Below are 27,755 nucleotides of genomic sequence, written 5' to 3'. Positions count from 1 at the left end.
TGGTCCTGGTCTGTGCCCTTATTGGAAGTTGGAAAACAGTTACCTGGGGCCCTCCGAGTCATTAACACCAATAATTGGTCCAATGATAAGGACCAATAATATAGTCACTAACACCATAATTTCCAAATCTAGCTTCTTCCCTCCACGGGTAGCTAGCCCATTGTCCACTATTTCCTGCCACATTTAGTCTTCTTAGTACCTGCCTTCAGGCTTGAACAGTGACTAATCCAATGTCTCCATGTAGTGAACCAAAGTATATAATGAAAAGCATAATATTTCTGTGGTGATGCAATAGACAATTGGAGCAGTTGGTCGGTCGACCATGACAGCTTTGACAATCTGCCTCTCATGTCAAAGTTGCCAGAGCAGGTTGGAATGAGACACTGGGTAAATCTGGGAAAATCGATCTGTGCCTGGGTCTAGGGTAGGGAGAGGTCGAAAGGTTGGAGGGGCAAGTTGAGTCTGCTCCCTGGGTGCATCTTTCCTAGTCAGGTCATGCATGTTGTCAGGCTCAAAAGAACCATATGAAGAAGACTAGAGGTTTGTGGTCATTGAAAGACTTTTTCCAGGCCACATCTTCTTTTTCTCTTGGCTCCCAAAGGTTTAGACTTTTGGCTTTGTACCTGAATGCTAACGATTTTTGAATGAGTAACTCGAGACCTTCATGAAAGACTATACTAAAAACCCATATCATACAATCCCTGGGAAGTATCCCCAGGCTCTAAATTTGGAAACACAAAGCCACATATCTGAGTTCCTTCTTTCCAGAATCACCCGAAAGTCTCCCACTCTATCTGGGGAAGATGATCAGACCCTGTGGCTGGCTCTGTGTGCATGATTTGGGTCATTTAACAAGGGCCTTTTGATCCACCACTATAACCCCAAACAACAAATATAGCTTTGGAAATTTTGGTGTGAAAACAGGCACACGGAGAAAAAGGTTTCAACTTGGCAAAACTAAAGCAGCCCCCAAATTATGGGGCAATATTTCTGTCTCTTTAAAGGCAAACTCTTCCTTCACTAGCTCCACCCAATCAGAACTTCCTGGCTCAGAGGTTTCAAAGGGTACAAACACTTTTTCCTTACAGTTAAAGCAAAAGCACCAGCTCAAACAGCTTCTTTGGAAAAAACCCTGACAACTCATCATCTCTTCCAAAGGTGAGCCTGGCCTCAGAGCGATGGAGCTGTGAGATGCAGCGGGACACAGGGGTGTGCATGGGGTGGACTCTGGTCTGTGCCAAGCAGCCCAGCAAGGAGGATGCTGCCAGAGGGGTAGTGGTGGAGGGTAGGGTGGGAATAAAGAGACTGATTTGCCCGATGTCGCCGTGTCTCGTATTTACGGGACAAACTGGCTGAATAGCACACCTTGCATCAGTTGCTGTTGTGACAGACATTGAGCGCCGCCTGACAAGCCATCCATTTCCCTTAATGGGACATTAGCGTCCTCAAGGTAGGTCTTTAGAGCCGGAAGGCAATTTAAAGACCACTGAGTCCGAATCCCTCTTTCTCCTGAAAAAGGATCTGAATCCCAGGCTGTGTGAATGTGGCTTCATTAATCTCCCAGGGGTACCTTAGTCACTAATGGCAAAGTGAGTACCTTCGTCACTCAGCAAACTGAGTAAGGACTCAGCAACATTTAAGGAGCGCAGCTGTGTGATGGACAGTGTAGCAGATGAGGTGAGGAGGAGTGCCATGGGGGTGGAGAGGTAGCTATTCTACAGACACAGTGTGTCTGAAACCCTTTTGTTACCTTCCCTAATTCCAGGCTTGCTACCACTTCACTGTTTCTGGAAAGAGTGGGTGCTGTCTCCCTTGGTCTCCCCTGATCTATTTCTGATTCAATGTAAGTGGAAATGTAGGGAATCAAGGACCAGGAAGGAACCAGGAAGAGACCATAGTGTGCAGAGGTTATTATGCACGAACATGGTGGTCAGACAGTCTTTGAATTGGATCCCCCCTCTGCCCAATGCCTATTAGCACTGTGACCTTGGGCAAGTCTCTCAGCATTTCGGAGCCACATCAATTTCCTCATTTAAACAATTAGAATAGGGGTGCCTGTCTGACTCAGTCAGAAGAGCCTGTGTGTGACTTTTGATCTCAGGGATCGTGAGTTCGTGCCCCACGTTGGGTGTAGAGATTACTTAAATAAAAAATAAATAAACTTTAAAAATTAGAATAAGAAAATTGGCTTCCTTGCAGGTAATTTTGGGGAGTAAAGAAGAGAATGTACAAAACCTATTTACCAGGGTGCTTGGTATAGAGTATACATTCAGTAGTTGCTAAAGTACGAGGAAGTTAAATTTTTATTGTGGGAAAATTTTTTTTTACTTCTTTTTTTTTTAAAGATTTTATTTATGTATTTGATAGAGCACAAGCAGGTGGAGGGGCAAGCAGAAGGAGAGGGAGAGGGGAGGGGGAGGGAGAAGCAGGTTCCCCGCGGAGCAAGGAGCAGGATGTGGGACTCAAACCCAGGCCCTGGGATCATGACCTGAGCCGAAGGCAGACGCTTAACGACTGAGCCACCAGGCATCCCCAATTGTGGGAGATTTTTAACTCATTCAAAGATAAAGACAACTTCCATGTACCTTCAACAATTATCAATTTGTGTAAGTCTTGTTTTGTCTATAAGCCCCTCCCACCCATCCCAGATTATTTTGAAGCAAATGTCAGACACTCTATCACTTTATCAGTAAATATTCGAGTATGTATGTCTGAAAGAGAAAGACCATTAAAAATATGACTTTTTCAGACTTTGAAAAGCAATTAGAAATTTTTAAAAAATTACCAGATGTATTCAGATTCCCCAATGGTCTCATAATTTTAAAAGTTGTTTGGAAATCAGATCCTAATAAGGTTCCTAAATTGCAATTATTTGATATCTCTTAAGTTTCACTTAATGTGAAAGTTTCCACCTTCCTGTTTCTGTCTGTGAAATTTTTGTTGTTGTTGTTTAAGAAAGGGGCAGTCTTTTGTCCAACAGAGTCGGACAGTGTACATTTTGTTGATTAAATCCTCAAGATGTCCTTTAACATGCTCTTCTAGTTTCAGTGTTTTGTATGAATTTATATTTAAGGAGAGGCTTGATCAGATTAAGGTTTTCCTCGTTTTTTGGGTGGGACTATTTCATAGTAGCCGTTGTAAACATACATTGGAAGGCACATTATGTTCGCTTCTCTCTCTTCCTGTGATTTAGCAGACACTAATGACAGCCTAGGGTAAAATGGTTTCATTAAGGGTCACAAATTATGATATTCTAATTCTATCATTCTTTCTTCATTTATTAGATGGAATAACCCTATGAAAAGAACTTCCCCTCAACAGTTCTTTCATTTCCATGAGGTCCAGTTATATAACACAAAAGACATGCTTGATTCTTTCCCTTTATTTGTCCATGTTCAGAATGATGGAATTATTTCCTAGCATACCCCAAAAGGAACAACTGACTTCTTTAAATATGATGATATTTTTATGAATTTGTGGATTTCAACATATTTGATCTATTTCAATCCATTGGAAATATTATTCTATGGATCCTCAAATTGCCCCATCTCTGTCAGAGCTTCTTCAAGTTGACTCGTTAGTCCTTTTGATAAGATTTGCGCAATTTTTTATTTTATTATTTTCTTAAAGATTATTTATTTATTTATTTGACAGAGAGAGACACATCGAGAGAAGGAACACAAGCAGGGGGAGTGGGAGAGGGAGAAGCAGGCTTCCCGCCGAGCAGGGAGCCCCATGCGGGGCTCGATCCCAGGACCCTGGGACCATGCCCTGAGCCGAAGGCAGACGCTTAATGACTGAGCTATGCAGGGGCCCCTGGAGTAATTTTTTAAAGTAATCTCTATACCCAGTTTGACCCTGAGATCAAGAGTTGCATGCTCTGCCGACTGAGCCACCCAGGCGCCCCATGGTCTGAGTAATTTTTGGTAGCATCCTTGCTTTATAGTATGACGAGACAGCCTAGGATCCACTTGCACATTTCCTAGCCCAGACTGGGATCAGTACTTTTTCCTAAGAGTCCTAATGTTTTTAGTGGGAAATGGCATTTGAAGAGCACAGTATGGGCACTCAGGATGCTCTCTGCCACTGGGCTTGTCACTGGCCTTCAAAACTACACACACACACACACACACACACACACACACACAAAGCTAAGAACAAGACAGGATTCCTGAAAACAATTTCAGATTATTTTTGTCAGGTTTCTTCCCTTTTTTGACCTTATGGTATATTCCACTGTGGATGGACAATGAAATTACTGCATTTTCAAGTTTCTTTGGCCAATTTTTTTGTGTGGTTTATCCATCACACCAAATACTATGTGTCATTTGCTTTTGATTTTTACGAGTATTTTTTTAAAATTATTTATTTATTTATTTAATGTAGGCTCCACGCTGGAGCCTAATATGGGGCCTGAACTCATGACCCTGAGATTAAGACCTGAGCTGAGATCAAGAGTTGGATGCCTGACCAACTGAGCCACCCAGGCGCCCCTTACTAGTATTTTAAGATATAGTTTTTGTTGTATAATTATATAAACTATTTACAGGTTTCCCCTACTATCTGAAAGCAGAATGCTCCTATAAAATCTTTCATAAACCAAAATGCAGAGAAACAATTACCATTAATTTATAGGGGAAAATTTTTTAGGTATTCCCAGATCCCCCCCAAATCACCTCCCTATGCATTTCTGATGGCTTTAGACACTACTTGCTAACCAATGCACAGAATCAATTGAGGTAAAGCCCACATGCTCACATGGTTCAAAGCTCTGGCAGCTGGATGCTGAGATGCTGTGTGGGGTTCCTGGGGAAGGGGCTTGGCAGCATCATTCTCACGGCCCAAGATGTGTGCTGCCTCTCAAGTGGCTCATCTGAATGTAAAACAGACGCTGAACACTGTTTTTGCTTTCAGCATTTTTTGTAAAAATGAAAATCCTCTTCGAATTTACTTTGGCTAGCAAAAACAGGTCCACGTGTAGGTGTTTCATAAAAGCAAAGTGATGTAATTCGAACTTTGTTTTTTTTAATTTTTAAAAAGATTTATTTATTTATTTATTTATTTGACAGAGAGACCGAGAGCACAAGCAGGGGAAGCAGCAGAGAAAGAGGGAGAAGCAGGCTCCCCCAGAGCAGGGAGCAGTTTTTATACTTTTTAGACCAAGAGACAATGAATCTGGGAGGAATTGACAAGACAAAGAAAACTTACCTTTGGGAGCTTCAATTAGTAAGGAATTCTAAACAGACTTTGGGCTGGGGTAGTAAGTGAGTAAAAAGTAACAAGAGTTGTCTGTACAGCTTCTTGGCTCCAAATCTCCCATCTCTGGTCGTAAGGATGTCTCTTTAGCTCCTGGGACAGGGAGGGCATCCTTCACATGGGAGATTAGTTTCCGACTTGCAGGGGGACAGAGGAGGGTCTGGGTGTCCTTCTTGCTCAGGCTGTTTCTTTAGTAACTTTTATTTAAAATAATCAGCATGCCAAAGTGGCACATTTTGGGGTGGTCTGCCCTCATACAGGCATATATCCTAAAATTGGGACTAATACTCCAAGGATAAATGCACATGTACTTTTACAAGATAGTGCTAACTTCTCCTCTGTAGGTTTTGGACTGTTTTTCCATTCCCATTAACCATGGAGAAGAGGACCTATTTCCTCTAAACCTTTACCAACAGATTATATCAGCAAATTTTTGGATTTTTGCCAAACTTGTAGGTGAGAAATAGTATCTCAGTGTAATTTGAATTGCTTTAATTTAGTTATTTTATTTTTTCTATGTTTGACTTCTTTTTCTGTATTCTAAGTCAATGTTCATATATTTTCATATATTCAAGGGTATTTACACTTTGTCCTTTGAACTGTTTATTCATATGTCTTACTCCATTTTCTATCAAGCTGTTGGTCTTTTGTTTCTCTACTTTTAGGAATTCTCTGTACAATAGGCTAATTTTCTCTTTTATTCATCATTATTCTTTGTATAGTAGGAAAATTAACCCTCTTTGATATCGGCTGAAAAAATTTTCCCTCAGTTTGACATTTGTGTTTTAATGTCTGTAGTGTTCTTTGCCTCACATTATCTTTTAGATTTTTATGTAATCAAATTTATGAGTCTTTTTCCTTACTCTCTTTAAAATCTTAGAAATATTTTATCCACTCCAGGTTACAAAGAATTTACCCACATTTCTTCTAGTATTTATATGGATTATTTTTTACGTTTAGATTTCTCATCTATTTAGAATTTGAATGGCATAAGAAAGTGGATGCAGTTTTGTGTTTTTCTGTATGGTTTTGTAGTTCTCTCAGTGCTGGTTATTAGTCCGTCTTCCCCCCACCCTCCCGCCATTGATGTGAGATGCTGCCTTATTGAATATAAATGTAACATAATATAACTGAATTGAATATTCATGAATATAGTATGATCAATTTGGTCTGTTTCTGAATTTTCTGGATTGGTTTCACTGTTCTGACTCTCTGTTCATGCACTGACATCATAACGCCTTAAATATAGAGGCTAAAATGCTTTATAATCTGGTAGAGCCAGTCCTCCCTCATAGTTCTTATCTTTCTTGATTGTCCAGGATAATTTTCTTTTTCATTCATCCAAATGAATTTTATTTTTTTTTTAAAGATTTTATTTATTTGACAGAGAGAGAGACAGCTAGAGAGGGAACACAAGCAGGGGGAGTGGGAGAGGGAGAAGCAGGCTTCCCACAGAGCAGGGAACCCGATGCGGGGCTCGATCCCAGGACCCTGGGATCATGACCTGAGCCGAAGGCAGACGCTTAACTACTGAGCCACCCCGGCGCTCCCCAAATGAATTTTATAATCAACTCTTCTAGCTGCAGTGGAAAATAAGTGGTGACAAAAAATTTTAAATTTATATGTATATAAGATCACATTAAAGAAGTATCTAATAACTCAAATGTTATGAAATGCTTTAAACATGAATTAGTATTGCATTTGGTGAAATGTCTTTTCTGCATCTAGGTATTTTTATTCTTAATCTATTCATGAGAATGTGTTGTAACAACCCATTTTCTCATATTGAAGCACCCTAGGATTTCTGAAATAAATCACATTTAATCATGGTGTGTTACTTTTTAGTGTCTAATAATTTATTTAGGATTTTGTATTAGTATTCACAAATGAGGCAGGTCTGTAGCTTTATTTATTGGTGAAATCTTTGTTAGTCTTCGGGATCAGTATCATACCTATGTCATAGAAAGAATCAAAAGTTTTCCTTCTTTTTAAATCATCAGGAATAGCTTAAGATGCATGGAGATTCTTAGATCTTTAAGGGTAGAAGTGAGTTCCCCATGAAACCATCTGGACCTGGTACTCTTTGGTGTGGAAACTCTTTAACTATTTTATTATTTCTTCCATGGTGATTGAACTCTTTCATCTTTCTGTCTTTATGGGATCAACATGGATAGTAGACCGCTACACATTTTCAAGGAGGAACACAAAGGAGAAAAGAGGGGGTAATGTTTTCCACTTACTTCCATGACCCATTTTCTTCTCCTTCCCTTCAGGTCTGCGGATACCTAAGCCTTCGAGCCTCCTGATACTGACATGGCTCACTGTCAGTGCAGGAGTCTGAGGATTGTTCTGGTAGGGAAAACAGGAAATGGGAAGAGCGCAGCAGCAAACACCATCCTTGGGAGAAAAGAATTTGAATCTAAAATTGCTGCTCACGCTGTTACCAAAAAGTGTCAAAGAGCATCCCGGGAATGGAACGGGAAGAATATTCTTGTTGTTGACACCCCGGGGCTCTTTGACACCAAGGAGACCCTGGACACCACCTGCAAGGAAATCAGCCGTTGTGTCCTCTACTCCTGCCCCGGGCCCCACGCCATCCTCTTGGTTCTGCAGCTGGGCCGCTATACAGAGGAAGAGCAGAAGACCGTGGCATTGATCAAGGCTCTCTTTGGGAAGCCAGCCTTGAAGCACATGATCATTTTGTTCACTCGCAAAGATAACTTGGAGGGTCAGAGCCTAAGTGACTATATAGCAGATGCAGATGTGAGCCTCAGGAACATCATCCAGGAATGTGGGAACCGCTGCTGTGCCTTCAACAACAGAGCCACGGAAGCCGAGAAGGAAGCTCAAGTGCAGGAGCTGTTGGGGCTGATAGATGAGATGGTGTGGAGCAAAGTCGGGGCTTACTTTTCTGATAACATTTACAAGGATACAGAGGAAAAGCTGAATCAAAAGGCAGAAGTCCTGAAGCAAATCTACACTGATCAATTAAATAATGAAATTAAACTAGTAGAAAGGGAATATGCTCATAAATCACAGCAAGAACGAGAGGGAAAAATAAAAGCGCTGAAGATGAAGTATGATGAAAAAATAAAAAATCTAAGGGTAGAAGCTGAGAAGGGTATATTTGCAGAGGTTTTAGATGGGATTAGGAAGGTGCTTTCAAAAATATGGCATATGTTTTGGTAGTCATGTCAATTTCACTTTTGCTCCTGAATTTACTATGATTTGTAATAGTGGTAGACTGTATTTTCCAAAGATTGCAGATTGATGAGAAAAAAATAAATGATGGTTGCTGTTTTAAGCCACCGAACTTCAGAATGGTTTGTTCTGCAGTGACAGCTAACCAGAATGAAACCTCTTCCCAGCTTGGTCCCCACCACCTCCCATTTCCCCCCGTCCCTCTTCACAGTGCCGACAAATTTAAGAAGTTACAAAATTGGCTTTCTCAGGCAATGATATATAGACTTGAAGGACTCAGTTTAGGAAAATTCAAATCGAAATCCTGCAGACATTACGTGTGCACACCACTGGGGGCATGTGCTGCTGCAGGGCTGGTCTATGAGTAATTTGTTAGTGAAGCATCGGGTTTCTCTGGAAAGCTGCTTCTGTCGTTCACAGAGATCTAGAAGTTGGTAGATTCTCTTAATGCTTTTCTCTCTTTTCTTTCTTAGGTCCCATCCTAACTGAAAATGTGTCTGACTGTAACTAAAAATCTCTTCTGTGCCAAATAATTTTCACTGGCCTCTGCAGACCCACACTTCCGCCTTCTTCACCCTAGCTCTCTGCCCCAGGAGGCTGATCTCAATGGACTACATTGGTGGGATCTCCTGCTCTCTGACTTCTGCTTGGCGTGGCCAATGGGAAGTCCAAGTAGGAGACCCCAGGGGAGTAGAAAAGCAAGGCTGGGTCTTCGTTCTCCTGCTTCTCTCCCTGCAGGGCCATCTCTGACCAGCCACAACCCTAAGCCAATGGCGAGAGCTCCTCCCAAGACAGCCTCTCTACCCAACTCACCTTCTGGGTTCCAGTCTTTGTTCACCCCCTTACGGTTGGGATACCATCTTCTCACCATTACTAGCACTCCCCCTTGTCGTTTCCAAAGCCCTGTATCCACAGTTTGTAGGAAGTCCCTTCTCTAAAACTCCCCCTGGGACCTGATGAGAGTAGGCCATCTTTTTGCTGCTAGAATTCTGATTGATAGATCTTAGGATTCTCACTTTTCTTTCAGAGCATTCCCTGATCTTTATGGCTGTTGTTGGTTTGAAATTCCCTCTAGTCTTTTCTGCCACCAGAAAAATCTCTTCCTTCCCCTTCCAAGCTGTGACATTCGCAGTGAGTATTTGAAAGGTTGTGTCTTGCTAAAGAATTGAGAAACTTCGAAGCTGGAGGGGTGACTTTCTATCATTTACAGTGATTGCAGACATCCCAAATTCAAATCATTAGAATTTTTTAAAAAAGATTTTATTTATTTATTTGAGAAAGTGAGAGCCAGAGAGCAGAAGTGGGGTGAGAGAGCACGAGCAAGGTGAAGGGCAGAGGGAGACGTAGACTCCCCACTGAGCAGGGAGCCCGATGTGGGGCTCGATCCTGGGACTCCAGGATCATGACCTGAGCTGAAGGCAGATGCTTAACGACTGAGCCACCCAGTCTCCCCCAAATCATTGGAATTTTTACAGTCGTCTTTGTTTTGACTATGAACACGACTAAGAGTATTTACTGTATCAGTGAATTTTAGGGAGACGGATTAGAGATTAAGTCTGGAAAAAATAAGATCCTAAATCTCTGCTCATCACAAGTATTAGGAATGGAGTAAAAACGACACGGAAGAAAAAAACTCTCATAAGCAAACATATTCATAACATATGTCAAATAACACCGCTGGACCAAACTGCTCTTTGCCTTCATGCAATTCTTATATTCAAAAATACTTCCTTGTGAGCGACTCATCTGTGCAGTAGTATTCATGCCGTGTCCTGATGTTTTTCATTTAAAAACCATTTAAAAGGCATTTTCCCTCAGAGATGTGCAGAAGCATTATGAATTCAATGAACCTGTGTTAAGGCCTATTGAACACGCAACTTCTGTGAGCTGATTTCTTTTCTCTCAGCCTTATATTCTATTTTGGAAGGTAAGACATACCCAGAGGAAAAAAGGAGTAAATCAAATAAATCATTATCTTTTTACTTGACAAATGAAATATTGCTCACTCATCTTAACCTATTTTATATCCGAGTTTTCTCTGAGCGCTGAGGACTCTGGAAGTTCCAGCCTTTAATGTGTGCATGATCCCCGTTATTGAAATATGTGCTAGTCATGATCCATAATGCAGAATTTAAACTAGGATTTATAGAGGAAGACCTGAGGAAGAATTCAGGGCTTGACGTCTACTGTGAAGGATGTGTGGGATGCGTCCACGTGGGTGATGGGTCCGACGATCGTGCTTCTTTTCAGAAATAGGAAACTTAAGGGTGACAAGTAAGGTTGTCAGGGGAAGGGTAGAGTCAGGAGCAATAGCGTTCAGTTAGGTTTGTGCCAAGTTGAATATCAGTTGTCAAGGTAGGGTCCAATGTAAATGATCTGCATTAACTTGAAATTTGGGTCTGAAGATTATGTGAAAGGCTTGGGGTGAATGTGGCAGGATAGTAACATAAATATCTCCCTCAATTGCAGCTGAGTCTTCAATAATTGCCAATATCCCCACAGTCCAAAGCTAGATGCTAGAAGATCCATACAGGACTTGCAAAGGAAGGAGCGAGAACCAGTTTTGTGAGGTTTAGTTCTTCAACTAATTTGATAGGTATTTGAAGGGGTCAAGAGGAAAAGTTTTTGTTTGTATGTTTGTTTGTTTTAAAGATTTACTTAATTGAGAGAGAGAGAGAAAGGGAGAGAGAGAGACGGTGTGTGGTGCACAAGTTGGGGGAGGGGCACAGGGAGAGGGAGAATCCTGAAGCAGTCCCTGCCGAGCAGGGAGCCCGACTTGGGGTTTGATCCCAAGACCCTGAGATCATGATTGATCCCAAGACCCTGAGATCATGACCTGCGCCAAAATCAAGAGTCAGACACTCAACTGACTGAATCATCCAGGTGCCCCAGATTTTTTTTTTTTTAAGTTTTAAAAAACAGAAAGAGAGAGTGTCTATGGTCTACAATTTCTATTAATCCCTTTTCTACAATGATTACCTATGTCCAGTTGGCCATCTTGAATTTGAAATCCCTGATCTCTTGTTAAATAGAAATAAAATATAGTAAGAATGTGCAAACTACTTTTACATATTTATGTTCACACACCATCATTTGTGGCCGTTCACAACTTGTAAAAAGAAATTCTAATTCAAAGTACAAGTTGTTATTACTTCAAATAAGCAATAATAAAATTAATAAAAAATCAACCTCCGAAGTTTTCTGTAAGCAGTCTGGGCTTTTAAAGCTCCACCGTCAGGACTCTGAAGGTCAGAGTCAGGCAGGACAGCCTGCCCTGGCCATTTCACTCAGCTCAGGTCGGAGCTGGGACGGTCCTTCATTAGGCGTCCGTGGCAGGGCTGGGTAGGGGGCATGCACCTTGCACCTTAACCTCGTCCGTATCCTGTGAAGTGCCCGCAACTCCATGTGGCGGGTGAGATAAGAACGGAGCAGGATATGGTTGTGGGGAAGACAGGAAAGAAGTGCGGTCGTGCACAGGTAAATTCACAACAAATTTGTGTTCTTGGGAGAAGTTCTTGTGAGAAGCTCTTGTGAGAAGCTTGTGGGTGTTCTTGTGAGAGGCTTCTGAGAGCCGGGCTGACACCGACCGTGGACCACACACTTCCTGGGGCTGTACTGTGAGTGTGTAGGCATCATCCTCCGCTCTCTTTCCTACGTAATTTCTCTTTTTCCAAATATTTTTGTGCACTCCACCAACTGTGCCGGCCGGGTGCCCACCGATTTCTTTTCTTTTCCTTTTAAAAATTTTATTTATTTATTTATTATTTTATTTATTTATTTGAGAGAGAGTGCGAGCGGGGGGTGGGGTGCAGGGGCAGAGGGAGAAGCAGACTCCCCGCTATGAGCCCAGGGATCATGACCTGAGCTGAAGGCAGACGCTTAACCGGCTGAACCACACAAGCGTCCCTCCACTGACTTCTTCACAGTCAGGAGGAAGCCAGGAAAACAGTGGAGGCAGATTTTCAGTGTGCTGAGAGAAAATAACAGCTAGCCTGAAATCCTGCACTCAGGGAAAATAGCCGTCAAAAATGAGAGCAAAGTACACACATTTCAGGGGCGCCTGGGTGGCTCAGCGGGTTCAGCATCTGACTTCGGCTCAGGTCGTGAACCTGGGTGTCGTTACAAATGTCAGCCGTGATAGGGAATTCCCTATATGTCGTGATCCTTGTTACCCCAATAAGGAATATCTAAGTAATGGCTTGGGGGTTTAATAGTACTTAAAATTTCGATTTGGATCATATTTTACATCAATCTCTGCTCTCACTCCCACACTTAAATAAAGAATGATATAAACCTTCTGGCTGGGCTTACGCTTAGTAACAAAATATAATCCCACCCTTTCTCTCTTTAAATCACTTCGGAATCACAGACATGTGTTTACACCCTGCCTGTTCTTTTGACTTGCTTTTTTTGCCTATCTCACCCAAGGGCTGAGTCGTCCTTGTTATTTGGGTTATATTGTTCTAGAATGTTCTTTATCCTCACTCCTAGTGCACAGTTTATTCCATTGCCCTGTCTCCTGTTTAGGAGTAGTTACCCTGTGCTTGTACGCACAAGGCCGACCACATACTATCCTCAGAGATATTTATGTCTTCTATTTGATCTCTTTGGAATTGTTAGCAGTTTGTATAATTACTCAAGTGTTATGCAACTTGAAATAAAGTCTCAGTTATGGGGTGTAATTGTAAATTGGCACCTCTTTCATAACGGAATCCATGTCTCTAGGGAACTGGGATCCATGCTGCTCACCACCGCCCCATAGTCTCACAGTTTACATTTTCATGACAGATAGTGTCAGATGTCAAGGATTAGCCTATTGCAAATGGTCTGAGCACCATCTCGCAGGGTGACTCTGGACCCGTCTCATTAGTTAAAAGCAGACCAGTTACCCTCACTTGCTTCAAGCAGATGAGACCTTGGAAATTGCAGCTGTCTCTCCCCCAGTCACTGGGAGGGAGGAGGGGAGGTAGGGCTGCCTATGCTGATACAGGCCTAAAGCTCTAGGGGCAGGTGTTGGGCTGGAAGGCCTGATGTGCTGAGACGTGGGGTTCGGGACCGCAGGCTTTTCGGAATAGCTGGCAGCCTCTGGTTTCAACTCAGCGGTTTTTCCAGAATGTCACAGCATAACCCATATTTTATCCCTCACGGTAGAGCGTTTGCATGGCTGAATAAGGTAGCTACTAGGCAGATGTGGCTATTTAACTTTAAATTAATTCAAATGGGGTGCCTGGCTGATTCCATCAGTGGAGCTTGCAACTCTCGATCTTGGGGTCACGCGTTTGAGCTCCCCGTTGGGTGTAGAGATTACTTAAACATAGAATCTTTAAAAATAGTAATACAAATGAAGTAAAACGAGGAATTCGGTTCTGCAATCACACTTACATCACATTTCATGTGTCAACAGCCCATGTGGTTAATGGCTACCCTATTGGACTGCACGAATCAAATCCATCATTGAGAAAGTTCTATTTGCGGGGCTAGTTGCTGAGGTGGGCAGGTCTCTTACACGAAGATGATTGAACAGCTCCTCCCCTCACTTCCTCTCTCCTTTTTCTCAACATTGTGGCTTAGCATTGCCTTAAAGTTAGAGAAGGGAGCAGGACCCAGATTTTCCAGGTAAGAGAAAAGGGGTATTTGGGGGAGGGGACAGAGGGTAACGTGATTTGGTGGAGAGAGGACCTCTCCCCTGGGGGTATATCTTAAACCTACCGGCATACTTGTTCTCAGAAAGTGTATTTCTTGTTGGTTCCTATTTCCTGTATTTGCTGATGTTAAGCTGTAAATTTGGTGGTGGTGGTTTTTTTTTTAAGATCTTATTTATTTGGGAGAGAGAGAGTGAGCTCATGTGGGCTCGTGAGAGAGCACCAATGGCGGGGAGGGGCAGAAATAGAGAAGTTGGTTCCCTGCTGAGCAGGGAGCCCGATGTGGGGCTGGATCCTAGGACCCTGGATCATGACCTGACCGAAGGCAGCCTCTTAACCAACTGAGCCCCCCAGGTGCCCTGTTTTTATGTTTTGTTATTGTTTTGTTTCGTTTTTTTTTGTTTTTTAGAGAAGGAGGGGGCAGGTAGAGACAGAGGGAGAAGGAGAAAGAGAATCAGAACATTAAACAGGCTCCATGTCCAGCGTGGAGCCCAACTGGGCCCTGAGATTATGACCTGAGCCAAAATCAAGAGTAGGCCACTTAGCCGACTGAGCCCCCCAGGGACCCCTGGATACTTGCTCTTCAGGCAGTGGGAGAACTCAGCCACTAGGGCAGTCCTCTGTTTTCACATCTAAACTGGGAGAAACAGCACAGCATTGCAGAATGAAGAGAGGGCCCAGGGGCATCTCAGTGGCTCGGTCTGTTGAGTGTCTGAGTCTTGACTAGGGCTCGGGTCATGATCTCAGGGTCCTGAGTCTAGCCCCGCATCAAGATCTGGGCTGGGCATGAAGCCTGCTTCAGATTCTCTCTCCCTTCCCCTCTGCACCTCCCCCAACTCACTTAAGTAAGATCTTTAAAAAGGGAGAGAGAGAGAGAGAGAGAGAGAAAGCCCACATGCTGGAACAAGGACCTTAAGAAACACCCCAAAACCTTTTGTTTTCCTATTTCTGTTATCCTACTTACTCCCTAACACCCATCACCAACATCAAATTTGTAGCCAAAGCTGACTTTAAAAAAGTCTGTGATTTCTCTTCTCAGTTTACAAGAAGCTGTTTCCTACTCCCTATCCATAAGGGATAAAGAAATAACTCTTCCTACAAAAGGAGTGTCTGTCTTTCTAATAATGTTTTAAATGTTTTTGGATGGCTTCTTATCAGATGAACTTGTCCTTAACAACTAGTATTTTCAGCCTGTCCTAGTCAAAGTCTGCTCCAGTGAGAGTTCTTTGTTAGGAAACAAAATTCAACCAAGTAAATTGGAAGATCCAATCGATTTTATTGAGCATTCATGAAGCAGGCAGCATCCCACCCTGCAAATAGAGGGGCCCTCCACTGAGCCACACTGAAGAAGAAAGGCATAAAGGCACAGAGAGGACATTAAAAAAGAAGAAGAAGAAAAGAATTTATTAGCAAGGAAAGCATTGTTTAGGCACACTGGCTTCCTAAGGGGGGGGGGGGTGTCTGGGGTCTGTCAGTAAATCCCTAGGATTGCTGGGGAAGGGTGCCCAGAAGCAGTACCAACAAAGCCCTCCAAGCATTTGCTTGTGTAGAGAAAAAGGAACAATCTGAAGATGAGCCAATCTGGAGAGTGGAGAAGCTTTGGGAAATATGGGAGGAGAAAGCAAGCAGCAAGTTTACAGGGAAAAGCAATTGCTGGTCGGGGGAGGCTGAGGTTTCCACTTACTTTCCGTGTCCCTAAAATGACTAGTTGTGTTCCTTTCTGTGCAGGAGTTCCCGCTACAATGTCAGCCCTGAAGTGTGGTGCATGCTCCAGCAAACCTGGGAGCCTTGGTGAGAGGGTGTTGGGGGGGGGGTCCCCTGTGCGGCAGGGCGGGGGGAGGAAGGAGAACTAGCAGGGGCTTCTCCTGAGCTGGCAGCCAGCCCTTATCCTTGCTGGAGCAAAATATCCCACCCCCATATCTGATTTCCTCTCCATTTACTTCCTCTGGACCCCCTGCACTTTCTCCTGCTACAGGGCCTTTCAGTGTCTCTTCCCCTGACTTGCTGCTCCCTCTCACTAGGCCTACAGATGCCCTAAGGATGTCCCCAGGTTGGAGTCTTCCATTGTCCTGCTAACTGAATAATCATCTGAACTCCCATCCACATTTTTTCCTTAGATAATCCTCACCATCCTGTATTCAGTGTTCTTGGTTTCTGGAAATCTCCTTCTCTCACCCCAGGATTCTGGTGATCAGATGTGAGAAACTGCATCAGGGATGGTTTTGCTAATGCTCAGAAGGTGATGGGGATGATACCTACAGATTTTGTGGAAGGCAGAGTTAGGGGTTCTGCAATATCTCTCCTCTGTTTGCTATTTTTAAAAGAATATTCCAATTTACAGAGTAGACAGAAGGGGACAAAATGGAAGCAGAGAGACCAACTGGGAGCCTCCTTGGGAGGCATGGATGCCGACGGTAGCTTGAGCTGGTGTGCTGGGCTTCACAGTGGAGAGAAGCAGACAGATTTGCAGGTGGAGCCAAGAGGGGTTGCTGATGGGCTGGATGGGGAAAGGAAAGGAAAGAGAAGAATCAAGAGCAATGCCTAGATTTTTGGTCTGGGCAACTGGCTAAATGGCGATACCCTCTCTGAGAAATAAAATGGAGTTGTAATAGTGTCTGGAGTTGTGAGTGTGGTAATGTACGCATCACCTTCAAGCCAAAATGGATGGTTGTGATACAGGATTCCTCATGCAGGAACCAGACTCACTCAAGGGCTGGGCCAGCAGGGTCTGCCTTCTCAGAGAAACAGGCTCCCAAATGAGATTGCCCATTGTCTTCCATCCTGCGGGTCCCGGTTCTATGCTTAACAAATCCTGAAGCCCAGGACCCTATAGACACAGGAAGGAGATATGCAGAGAAATACTGAAGACAAATGCAGAAGAGCTGTATGGATGATTTGGTGTTTCACTCAAGGCCTGGTTATTCTGAGAACACAGTTTCTATTGCTAAGCTGTGCCGTGCTGGGATTAGCTGTCCACTTTCCTAGGAAGGAGAATGTGCTTCATCTAGTGGAACTAAGAAAGGATAGCTCCACTGGCACTAACCTGTATGGGTTTCTTTCTTTCATTTTTTATCTATCAAGGGATTTTATAGTCACTTCAGCTAACTGTCACTATTTTCTGGCTATCATTCTTTAATGTATTAATTTCGAATGTAAAAAAAGTCACTAGATTCGAAGCTAAGGTCTTTAACTTGAAATGGAGGAATTTTGTCCTCTCTCGGGTCACAATCCCTGACAGGTTGGTCCCACACAGGAACTAGAAAGGGACGCTTTGTCTTTCTGCCCAGGCATCCCTATTGTACCCTGCCAGGACGGGATGGGTTGTAAAACCCCCCTACCTGGCTTCTTAATGGGAAGAAGAAAAGTTCCATTTTGACTACAAACTGGGGGAGGAGCGCCCACAGAGACGTCCCAAGGTCAGATTTCGAGTTACTTCCTGCATTGCTCCTATGGGGAACAGCTACCTGCGGCAGCTCGCAATTCTCTTCTTGAGCTATTTTGTTTCCTCTTCTGTGGGCTACTTAGCTGCAAAAGGTAAGAGTAAGAAGCTCCACGGAATCCTGGAAAGTCCTTGGGCCTTCCCCACGTGCGGCAAGAGGAACATCAGGCTTTCTATAGACTTTCAATAGGGCTTCTGTAGAAAGGCCTTCTGTAGCGTTCCTGTGAGTGCAGAGGTCGCTCACGGGAGGGGAGCCTAGGGCAAGAGAGGAGGAGTGTGTGAGCGGAACAGGAGCCCTGCTGGGGAAAGGGCCAGAGGTCCATCCTAATGCCCTGGCTTTTGTTTCCTGATGTCCCAGGGCTTGGAACCCAAGACCAGAGAGATGCACAACTGAGACTTGTCTTAGTGGGTAAGACTGGAGCAGGAAAAAGTGCAACGGGCAACAGCATCCTTGGAGAGAAAGTGTTTCCTTCCAGCCTTGCAGCAAACTCAGTCACCAAGGTCTGTATGAAAGGGGGCAGCCGGTGGCAAGGGAGAGAACTTGTCGTCGTGGATACGCCTGGCATTTTCGACCCCGAGGTACGGGATGCTGACACTGGCAAGGAGATCGCTCGCTGCATCCTCCTGACCTCCCCGGGGCCTCATGCTCTGCTCCTGGTGGTCTCGCTGGGCCGGTATACGCAGGAAGAGTACAAGTCCACGAAGAAGGTTCTGGAAATGTTTGGAACCCAAGCTAGGAGATACATGATTCTCTTATTCACCCGGAAAGATGAGTTGGAAGGCATGAGTTTCCATACATTCTTAGAGGACGCTCCAGACAGCATGCGAGAGCTGGTGGATGAGTTTGGGGATCGCTACTGCCTGTTCAACAATTGGGCGACAGGAGCTGAGCAGGAGGCCCAGAGAACGGAGCTGCTGGCGCTGGTTCAGCGCGTCGTGGTGGAGAACAAAGGAAAGTGCTTCACCAATAAGATGTACCAAAAGGCCGAGGAGGAGATTCAGAAACAAGTCCAAGTGACACAAGAATTTTACAGAGCAGAGCTAGAGAGACGGATAGTGCAGATCAGAGAGGAGTTCGAAGAGAAAATCAGAAAGCTGGAGGACAAACTGGAGCAGCAGAAACAAAAGGAAGAAATGGAGCAAGAATTAGCAGAGAAGGAGGCTCTCTATGCTCTAAGGCAGCAAAATGCCAGAGATGAAGTTGAGAGTCAAGGTGGGATACTTGACTTAATCATGCAAGCATTGCAGATTGCTCGATTTGTTTTCTTACTTCTGTTTAAGGAAGATTAAATGGAATGCAAAGATCTATTTCCTGCATGTTTTCTGGTGGTCCTGCCCCCACAACTCATTCACCAAAGTCAGAGTGCTCTCAGCTGCGTCTCCCAGGCTCTCCCAACTAAGCGATGTAATAAAGTTCACTGTTAGTGATCGGCAGAGGTTTGGTTGACTTAACAGGGGAGGGACAAATTGTCAGTTTGTGGAACTCCAAAGCAGAAAGTATGGATGCTCTCTACCTTGTGAATTCTTCAAAGAAGATGACCCCAAACTTTCTCTTTTGCTCCCTAGTAAAAGTTTCTCCTCTAGATTCTTCCTAGATTGCTGGATCATCTGCCTCTGCCATCTTATTTTCGCCTTTAGGACACAGTGATCACCTCACCCATATGGTTTGTTAGAAAGATTGGTTTTGTGTTGGGTAATCTATAGATGGAGAGGCTTATAGAATTCTTTCCAGATGATTGGAAATTTGTTTAATTACATTTTTACAGAAGGACTCAAATTGTCCCTTATCATCTGCCCATTGAAGAACAGAGTCGTCTGGAAAAGAGATCTCTCGGAACTCAACTAAGTGAAATGCCAGAGAGAGTGGACAACAGACAGAGATTCAACACATAAGGGAACAACGTTTGCTGTGTTCAGACACATCTATAGCAGCTCTTTGACCAGATTCAGTGTAATATATTTGCTGAATTAACCAGTTCTCTCCTTTTCTTGTGAAACTAACTGTTGCTACCACACCTTGATTACTTACTGCTTTGAAGGTCATCTGCACACGACCACCCCCCACCCAGTTGAATTGCTTGCTTCTTGTTACTATAATAAAACTTTTCTGTTCTCTCATACTTGTACAGAATTGGAGTCCACTTTTTCTTGGAAAATACCACTGCTCCTTCTTCTAAGAACACAGTGATGACTTTCACTTTTTGGGTAAAAGTTCAATTTGATTTGGGAGCTAGTCTTGGTCAACCCTCAAGACATCTCTCCTCCTTTTTCCTGGAAGATTCCAGCCACATTCTCAACCAGAGAATTTTGTCTGCCAGTCAAACACCACATTCTCCTTGGATTGATTCATTCTGCACTGATAGAAATCATGTGTAACCAAGGTTTCAGAGACCTTTCTGGTTTTCCCAGTGCAAAAATTCCCCTTTAAGATATGAATAACAGTAGGAGGTGTCTCTATCCCTTTTCCACTGGGTACTTCTCACCTAATCATTTCCAGGGCTTCCCAAAGCACATTCCCATGTGCTACGAACATGTCCTGGTGGTCATATGTGACTTGTGCCAACTCCCCTTGCTCTGCCATCTTGAAATTGGCTTCTCCATGCTCCAAGCCATTTTGCCCCAAGGGACATATACCTCTCCCGTGTTTTCCCAAAACAAATATGATTTAGACTGTACATTAAAAAAAAAGATTTTATTTATTTATTTGAGAGAGAGAAAGTGAGAGACAGAGCATGAGTGGAGGGGGAGGGGCAGAGGGAGAAGCAGATGCCCCATTGAGTAGGGAGCCCAATGTGGGGCTCCATCCCAGCACCCTGGTATCACGACCTGAGCCGAAGGAAGACACTTAACCGACTGAGCCACCCAGGGGTCCCTAGACTGTACATTTAATGAAAGTTAGCAAGGGCTTGAGGATAAGAGAAGCACAACACAAAGAAGCTTACAATTCTTTTCGAAATTATCACTCAGAGACAGATTTGATTTCACTCTACAGAATGTGGGTGCACTTTGAATCTACTGTTTTTATCATTGGAGTTTCAGCCAAAATTCCATTATGAATTTAACATCCTATTGTGTTACGACCTTCTGTAAGCAAATATTTAATCGAAGAGCCACATCTACCTCCTAAGAAAAAAGAAATACAGGTTCATGAGATGGGAGGCCCACGTGAAGTACCCTGAAAGCAGTGTTGCCCACTTGTCTCCCAGGGCAGAAGGCAGATAGAGGGTCCTTGATAAATACTACCCATTGTGGTTCATCCAATAGGAGGATGAAACATGTGGCATATTCCCGTCTCTTGAGGTTTAGGAGCCTATATCTATTCATCCATTCATTAACACTCATAGATTGTTTGACTTCAGGGTAGATTTTATACCATAAGAAAACACGGAGAATCTAGAGATAAGTAAAACAAAGTCCCTTTTGAGACTGGTTTCCTCAGGATAAAGATTCTGAGAATCATCCAAGTGGTGTGTGTCCATAGCTTGTCCTCTTTTATTGCTGACTAAGATTCCATCTGATGGATGCACCACACTTTGTCACTTCTTCTGTACTTACTTACGTCCCTAATTGTTTTCTCTCATCTCATTGCATTGGCTAAAACCTCTATCATGATATTGAATGGTAGTGGATGGACACACTTGCTTGGTTCCTGATATATCTTCAGTGATTCCCAGTGGAGTAAGTGAGATGCTCAACTACAGTAGTCTATAATTTGTGTGTGTGTCATTTTCAGCAAGTATTCTCCAGCCACTTTTTTCTTGAGTGAACAGCTATTCTATTATTTATCATGAATAGCTAATCAATTTTGTCAAAGGCTTTCAAAAATCATCTATGGGAATAATCTTATGATTCTTTTTCCTTCTATCTATTAGTAAGGTGAATGATATTAATAGATTTTCTAATAACAAACCGATTTTTCATTTCTGTTTAAATCCTCTTTGGTCATGATGTATCACATTTGACAGTGTGGTGCTGGAGTCTATTTGTTAATATTTTATTTGATATTTTTGTATGGATGCTCATGAGAGATATTGGTTTATAGTTTTATTCTTTTGTACAGTGTTGTCAGGCTTAGGTATCAATACTATACTTCCTTTTAAAAATTTCCCCTCATTTCCAATGTTCTGGAACAATTTAAAGAGCACTAGGACTGTCCGGACTTTGAAGGTTTGGAAGAATTTCCATGTAAAACCATCTGGTCCTTGCGCTTACTTTTTGGTGAGGTTCCTGGATGGCTTTCTCTATCTTTTCCATGTAAATTGGTCAATTTCAACTTTATCTCTCTAGTGGAGACAGTTTTGGTGATCTGTATTTCTCTAGGAAATTATCCATTTTGTGTAGGTCTTCACATTTATTTGCAAAGAGGTCTTAAATTTTAAAAATTTTCTCTAACTCAGGGGTCATTACCTCTTATCATTTTGAAAATTTTATTTGTGCCCCTTTCCCTTTTTTTCTTGAAAAAGTAGTTTAATTTTTTTCAACAAACAAGAATTTTAATGTGTTAACTAAATCTAGTGTTTTGTATTCTCTACTACATCAACTCTTGTTTTTATCCTTATTATTTCCATATTTGTGCTTTCCTTTTGGTTTACTTCATTGTACTTCTCCAGTTTTCTCTTGAGAGGGGAATTGAATTGATTTATTTCCATTATTTTTATTGAAGAAGTCTCAGGTGCTGTGCATTTTCCTTCCCTCATTTTTTCTTTCTTTCTTTTTTTTTTTTTTAAGATATTTATTTGAGAGAGAGAGGGAGTACAAGTGGGGTGGAGGGAAGAAGGAGAGGGAGAAGCAGTCTCCCCACTGAGCTTGGATCCCGACGCGGGGCTTGATCCCAAGGCCCTGAGATCATGACCTGAGCCGAAATTAAGAGTCAATTACTTAACCAAGTGCACCACCCAGGAGCCCCGGTGTGCACATTTTCTTAAGCATTATATCTCTGGTATAGATTTGTGAGAAGGGACATGAGATAGGGAATTTTTAATTTTATTTTTAATTCCCTTTGAGTTAGTAGCTGCTTTCATAGGAAAGATGCTTGGAGCAAGCTTATGGAAATGAGTCCCCTAAGACTTTAAGTCAATTGGTTCTTGTGGAGTAGTGTGGATAGCATTGGAAACAGCCTACATAGCAAAACTAAATGTAGACTACATTTAATATAAAGAGAAATTGTAAAAATTTTACTTTTACTTTTACTTTTTCTAGTCTTTCCTAGCTCCTATCCATTACTTCTAGGGAAAAACTATAACTCAATGTTTAATCTTGTTTAAAGCAGTCCAATCTGATCTGTTAAAGAGACCCTTTAGACAGGGTTCAGTCTCTCTATGTAGGTGATTTCAGTAACTATCCCCCAGCCACCATGTTCCTCTCCTTCAGTGGGGGATAGATGCCTACGTGACATTGGAACTTGTTGAGAAATTTGTTGTTTGACAGACAGAATTTGGGACACACATCTCATTGCTTTATTCTCCTTTCTTCCTCTCTGTTTTCTTTCCCCTGTAAGATGATGGAGTATTCCCAACTCCACTTATCTGGATATCTACTGTATAAAATGTTATTGCACAGCAAATGAGACCTGGACCTTGTCATGCCAATTGGAGGAGTGATAGAATATAGACAATCCGTTCTAAAGAAACACCCTGGATTACAAGGCCGCCGTCTTTTAACAAAACCCTATTACTATTTCTTACTATCAGAAGCTGATTCTTCAGGTTTTTCTCTGTATTTTGTGAAGCATTCGCATGCGTCAGAGCCACCGGGAAGGCTTGCTAAAGTACAAAGTTTCTGAGAATCTGCATTCCCAACATGCTCCCAGGTGCTGCTGAAGCTCTGGCCTGGGACCATACTTTGAGAGTGACTGGCCTGGGGCAAAGATTCTGTGATTGAATGGGAAAAAGGCAAAGTCACTTCAATAACGTTCAAGGCATTTCCCTCGTTCCAATTGTTACCAGCTGGATTCGGGGCACCAAAGACTCCTCCTCTCTGAGATTCTGATGGAAAAGCATACACACAAAGAACTAAACCAAATAGGGCAAAATACCAGATTTCTACCAGAAGTCTAGGACTCGCGAGTCAAGAGAACTGGAGACCGTAGCAGGGACCAGAATCCAAAGTTAGAAGTCTTCCTTCTTCTCCCTGAATGGAAGAGAGCTAGTTGCATCTAATGGGGCCGCCTGACAACCAAAGAGTCACAGTCTGAGATGACTCAGCTGGACCTGCCAGAAAGAGAACTTCTTTGGTGTGCATATAGGATGGAACAAGGAACCAAAAGTGCGGGTCATGTCTGGTCACAGCAGGTTAAAAGGGAGAGGATACCATCTGTTTCCTGTTCTTGAAAAATAAAAATATTTAGCAAGTGCCTTAGGGATGCGGGGAATTTGGTGCACAGCCGTGAACAAGGAAGTTCGCCGCCCACTCACCACTGTGAGAGTATGTGTCAGCATATTGAGACGCAAGTAACTAAAATACCGGATATTAAATTAATACTTTGTCCCAGGCTTACCCAGCATTAAATAGGTATAAGTGTTTGGGGTTTGGTTTTGTCTTGTTTGAGAGAGAGAAAGAGAGAGAGCGCGGGCCGGTGTGTTGCGGAGGGGCAGAGGGAGAGAACCTTAAGCAGGTTCCAACCTAGGGCTCATCTCCGGACCCTGAGATCAGGAAAACAGGTACAACTCTATTCGATGCCTTGGATGCGATAGGAAACATTGCCATAAGATTGGATATAAGGTGAACCCTTACCTATGAATTTTTCACTGTGCTGAGTCCTCTCTTGTCCCTGTGGCACCACTGATTCTCCCCGAGCGTCCCTTCTCTGCATCCCGGGGAAGGAGCCTAGAAGGACATTCCCTATCATCCTTTCTCCCTTAGGTCCTGGTTAGAGTCTGCCAAAGAGAGGCACTCCCTCGAGATTCGGAACGTGGATGAGAAGGAGCACCATTTCCGGAAGCCTTTGCAAACACACAGCGGTTGTGCTTCGAGGCTGACGACGTGAGAACCGCCTGGTTCAACGCCCCAGTTGGCTCCCTAGACCCTTGCATTCCCAGCCCTCCCGCGCTTGGGCAAGCCTCTCATTTCCTAGATGGACTTCAGTTTTCCCAATCAAATACTCTGTATAAGTGGTGGGAGCTGAAATATTTCTGCAAACAATCGAAGCAAAATGAAGTAGGATCCAGAGGTGGAAAAGAGCATGGTCCAGCAGTTCTGGGGCACACAGGATGAGATTCAGACTGGCGTCTTGTGCAGGTGTTTCCATCACAAGAGGTTTGTGCCAAATATCTATGAAAATTCTCATTTGACAGGCTTAAAAGATTTTGAAATACCCATCCCACCAATCTGATTTTTTTGCCCTGAATTTACAGCATGTCTTCATAGACTTGGGAATATGTTAAGACACACTCAAAATATTATTTGGGCAGTGTCTTATATCACATCTCTCCTATAGCTCTAAAGAAAAATACTTGCAGCTTTTCAAATTTCAAATTGATTCATCTTTGATATTATTAAACAGGTCTTGTCTTTTATGGACAAGGGTTTGGTGTCTTAATATGTCTTTCCTATTTTGATACTTTAAAATTCTTAGGCTTTTCTGAAAAATTTCCACTGAAACTTTTCATACCCACAGTAGTTATTATTTTTTTTTACTCTCTCCAACTAACAGTGTTTGTTTTTTTGTGTGCAATAATCCAAGCTGCTTTTAAGTGGCCCAAGTTACAAGCTCAGACCCTGCTAAAAATTGTTTAGAATTGTTTTGTTGGACATTTAATTCTGGCTCCAGTTACTAGTTTTATCAACTTTGTTTTTGATTGTTGAGAGGAAACATTTTATCAGAATTCCTATGTGTATGCTGAAAATGTCTCTAACCACTTTTTCTCTGGCTTTGCTGGACTGCAGGAAATTGCAATGGCTACTGGTCAAGAATTTTGTAACATATCTTCTTCTAGTCTCTTTCTCTCTCTCCGTTTCTGTCATAGCGCTTGCCTGGTCATCTCCATTTGTTCTGCATCGGTGTTATGCATTCATTTCGTAAAATATTTGATTTATTTAGAGCAAGGGCACGAGCAGGGGGAGGGGCAGAGGAAGACGGAGAGAGAGACTCCCAAGCTGACTCCATGCTCAGCTCTACCCCAGGACCCTGAGACCACGACTTGAGCCATCCACGTGCCCCTGCCTTCATTTTAAAGTTAAAAATCTGTCCATATTTATTTTTAAACTAAAAATCAATTTAAGTATATTATGAATAAAATAATAATCAGTCTTTAAGTTGAATTGCCAAGTACAATGTAGAAAGGCGTTACCGTGACTCATCCTGTCTATATCAGGTATTCAAACAAAAGTATTGCATCAGTGGAAAAGGATTATTCGAACAGAATCGATCTATTGACATGACTAGCTCAATGATGGGTTTATGTGTAACACTAGAAACAGTGCACATGGCCAACGTTTGCATTGCAGAACAGCAATAACATGTGATAGAACAGTTGGAGGGAAATCTACTTCTACCTCAACAACAAAGCTGTGTTTCATGGTGAAATACTTTACACTGCTTCTGTTTTTAAATTTCAGTTAAAACTAATTATAATTATGTAAAATGTTACACTTCTTCTCAGGTGTACCAGCTACATTTCAAGTGCTCAGTAGCCCCATGTGGCTAGTGGCTGCCATATTGAATACTACAGTTTCTAGAAAATACTCAAATATTTGGAAATCAAATACATACTTCTAAATAATCCATGAATGAAAAAAGACATCACAAAGAATATAGAAAATATTCTAAACTGAATGATAGTGAAAACAGAATATACAAAAGTTTGTGAGACATAGATATGTGTGTGTAGAGGATAATTTCTTTTTTCTTAAGCTAAAGATGGATTTATTTATTTTAGAGAGGAGGGGAAGGGCAGAGGGCGAGGGCGAGAAAGAATCTCAAGCAGACTCCCCACCAAACCCAAGAGCCTGAGACCATGACCCGACTCCTAATCAAGAGTGGGCCACTTAACTGAACGAGCCAGCCAGGAGCCCCGAGAGGAAAATTTCATAGATTTCTATTCTTACGTTAGAAAAGAAGAAATTTTAACAATCTATAGGTTATTGTGGATAATATGCTGTAGAGACTCGGGATATTACTACCTTCTGAAGAATATTGAGTTTGTTTTAGCAGGCACTTAAATTACTGGCAGATCACTTTGACTTTGGGAAGGCTTGGTTTTAGACATCACTAGCAAGGGATTACTTCAGCCTTGTTCTTCTTTTAGGGCAAATCCATTTGTCCTGATACGGTTTTGACACCTAAAATATGACCCGTTCAGTATTTCAGTGGAATGTCTGATGAACTAGAACCTCAGATTCTGTCTTTGCTGCCATGGGCAACTGCTGCCATCTGTGACATCTCTTTCAGGCTTCCAGAAAAAATTTCTCCTGGACCCTTTGGGGATGACAGTTCCTTATAGCGTCTGCCTGCATTTGGTCACTTCCCTGGGCCTTCGAACAATTGTTGTAAAATTATTATTATTTTGTATTTTCTGCATAGTTTATCAAGTGTTATTACAGGAGCACTGGGAGCTGGAAACTCCCCTGAGACTTCCAACAGCTGTTCTGACCCACCAGGGAGGAAACAACCTTGTAGGCACTGACCCCTTCTAGTTGCCCAAATCCCCATCTTTCATGCTTTGCTCCAGCGTAGAGACGTTTCTAGAAAGGCACAAATTCTAAAGTTGGCTATTTTCATAGCCTTGGCCAAGACAACCTTCCGTCCTCAGCCTACCCCCACCTCCACCCACATCACATCTTTCTTACTGGTACAGAGACTGGAGTTTCTAGAACATACCCACGCATGCCTTCCCTATTCTGTGAGGCCCAGGGAGTGATGGCGGTGCAAGATCTATCCCTCCCCCTGAAATGTGGTGGGAGTTTTCTCCCCGATCTTTAATCATAAAGGAGAAAAAAAAAACAAAACCCACTGCATTTGATGCAATTAAAACCAATTCCTTTAGAGTTTTTAATGACTGACACGTTTTGAGTGACTTGCCATTCAGAGTCACTGAAAGGCTATCATTTGGTCAATGCTTATATTTTCTGTTATGAAATTTAACGAAGCTAACAGTTAAAATACGATCACTCAAATTAAAGGAATTGATCTTCTAATGGAAATGCAAATGATTTTAGCTTTTACTCCATAGCTCTGAAGTTGGGAGTCTACTCACTTAGAGGTACGATGGCCTTGATCC

At 42.7% G+C, this 27,755-nt stretch overlaps 2 protein-coding genes and 1 long non-coding RNA gene across 8 annotated transcripts; all 3 read left to right on the top strand.

Moving 5' to 3' along the window:
• Positions 1–1,072: 1,072 nt before the first annotated feature.
• On the top strand, positions 1,073–8,560 carry LOC144378701 (GTPase IMAP family member 7-like). 2 transcript variants are annotated; one of them, XM_078059750.1, is made up of 2 exons: positions 1,073–1,158; positions 7,530–8,560. In XM_078059750.1, the coding sequence occupies exon 2, from the start codon at positions 7,570–7,572 to the stop codon at positions 8,443–8,445; it is 876 nt and encodes a 291-aa protein (XP_077915876.1). In that variant the 5' UTR covers positions 1,073–1,158; positions 7,530–7,569; the 3' UTR covers positions 8,446–8,560. The 2 variants fall into 2 exon arrangements, with proteins under 2 accessions (XP_077915876.1, XP_077915877.1); XM_078059751.1 differs by lacking the exon at positions 1,073–1,158 and adding an exon at positions 1,184–1,450.
• LOC118525191 (GTPase IMAP family member 4) lies at positions 1,093–19,658 on the top strand. 5 transcript variants are annotated; one of them, XM_078059742.1, is made up of 3 exons: positions 1,093–1,158; positions 15,828–15,890; positions 17,897–19,658. In XM_078059742.1, exons 2-3 carry the CDS (start codon positions 15,842–15,844, stop codon positions 18,826–18,828), a joined length of 981 nt encoding a protein of 326 aa, XP_077915868.1. In that variant the 5' UTR covers positions 1,093–1,158; positions 15,828–15,841; the 3' UTR covers positions 18,829–19,658. The 5 variants fall into 5 exon arrangements, with proteins under 5 accessions (XP_077915868.1, XP_077915870.1, XP_077915866.1 ...); XM_078059744.1 differs by lacking the exon at positions 1,093–1,158 and adding an exon at positions 8,676–10,384; XM_078059740.1 differs by lacking the exon at positions 1,093–1,158 and adding an exon at positions 11,715–12,074.
• A 2,908-nt stretch (positions 19,659–22,566) lies between these two features.
• On the top strand, positions 22,567–26,351 carry LOC118525200 (uncharacterized). The gene is made up of 2 exons (XR_013442936.1): positions 22,567–24,197; positions 24,400–26,351. It is a non-coding gene; the product is annotated as an uncharacterized LOC118525200 (long non-coding RNA).
• Positions 26,352–27,755: the final 1,404 nt, after the last annotated feature.

Source organism: Halichoerus grypus, chromosome 12 (assembly GCF_964656455.1).
Source record: "Halichoerus grypus chromosome 12, mHalGry1.hap1.1, whole genome shotgun sequence".
Lineage (NCBI taxonomy): Eukaryota > Metazoa > Chordata > Mammalia > Carnivora > Phocidae > Halichoerus > Halichoerus grypus.
Note: the sequence above shows the minus strand (reverse complement) of the source record. Positions and strands in the feature narration are given on the sequence as shown.

What these genes read in the sequence shown, in the direction of transcription:
- LOC144378701 (XM_078059750.1), top strand. Translation starts at nt 7,570, where the DNA reads ATGGCTCACTGTCAGTGCAGGAGTCTGAGGATTGTTCTGGTAGGGAAA.
- LOC118525191 (XM_078059742.1), top strand. Translation starts at nt 15,842, where the DNA reads ATGTCAGCCCTGAAGTGTGGTGCATGCTCCAGCAAACCTGGGAGCCTT. An exon ending in CAGCAAACCTGGGAGCCTTG is followed by an intron (nt 15,891 to 17,896) that starts GTGAGAGGGTGT and finishes CTGATGTCCCAG; the next exon opens with GGCTTGGAACCCAAGACCAG.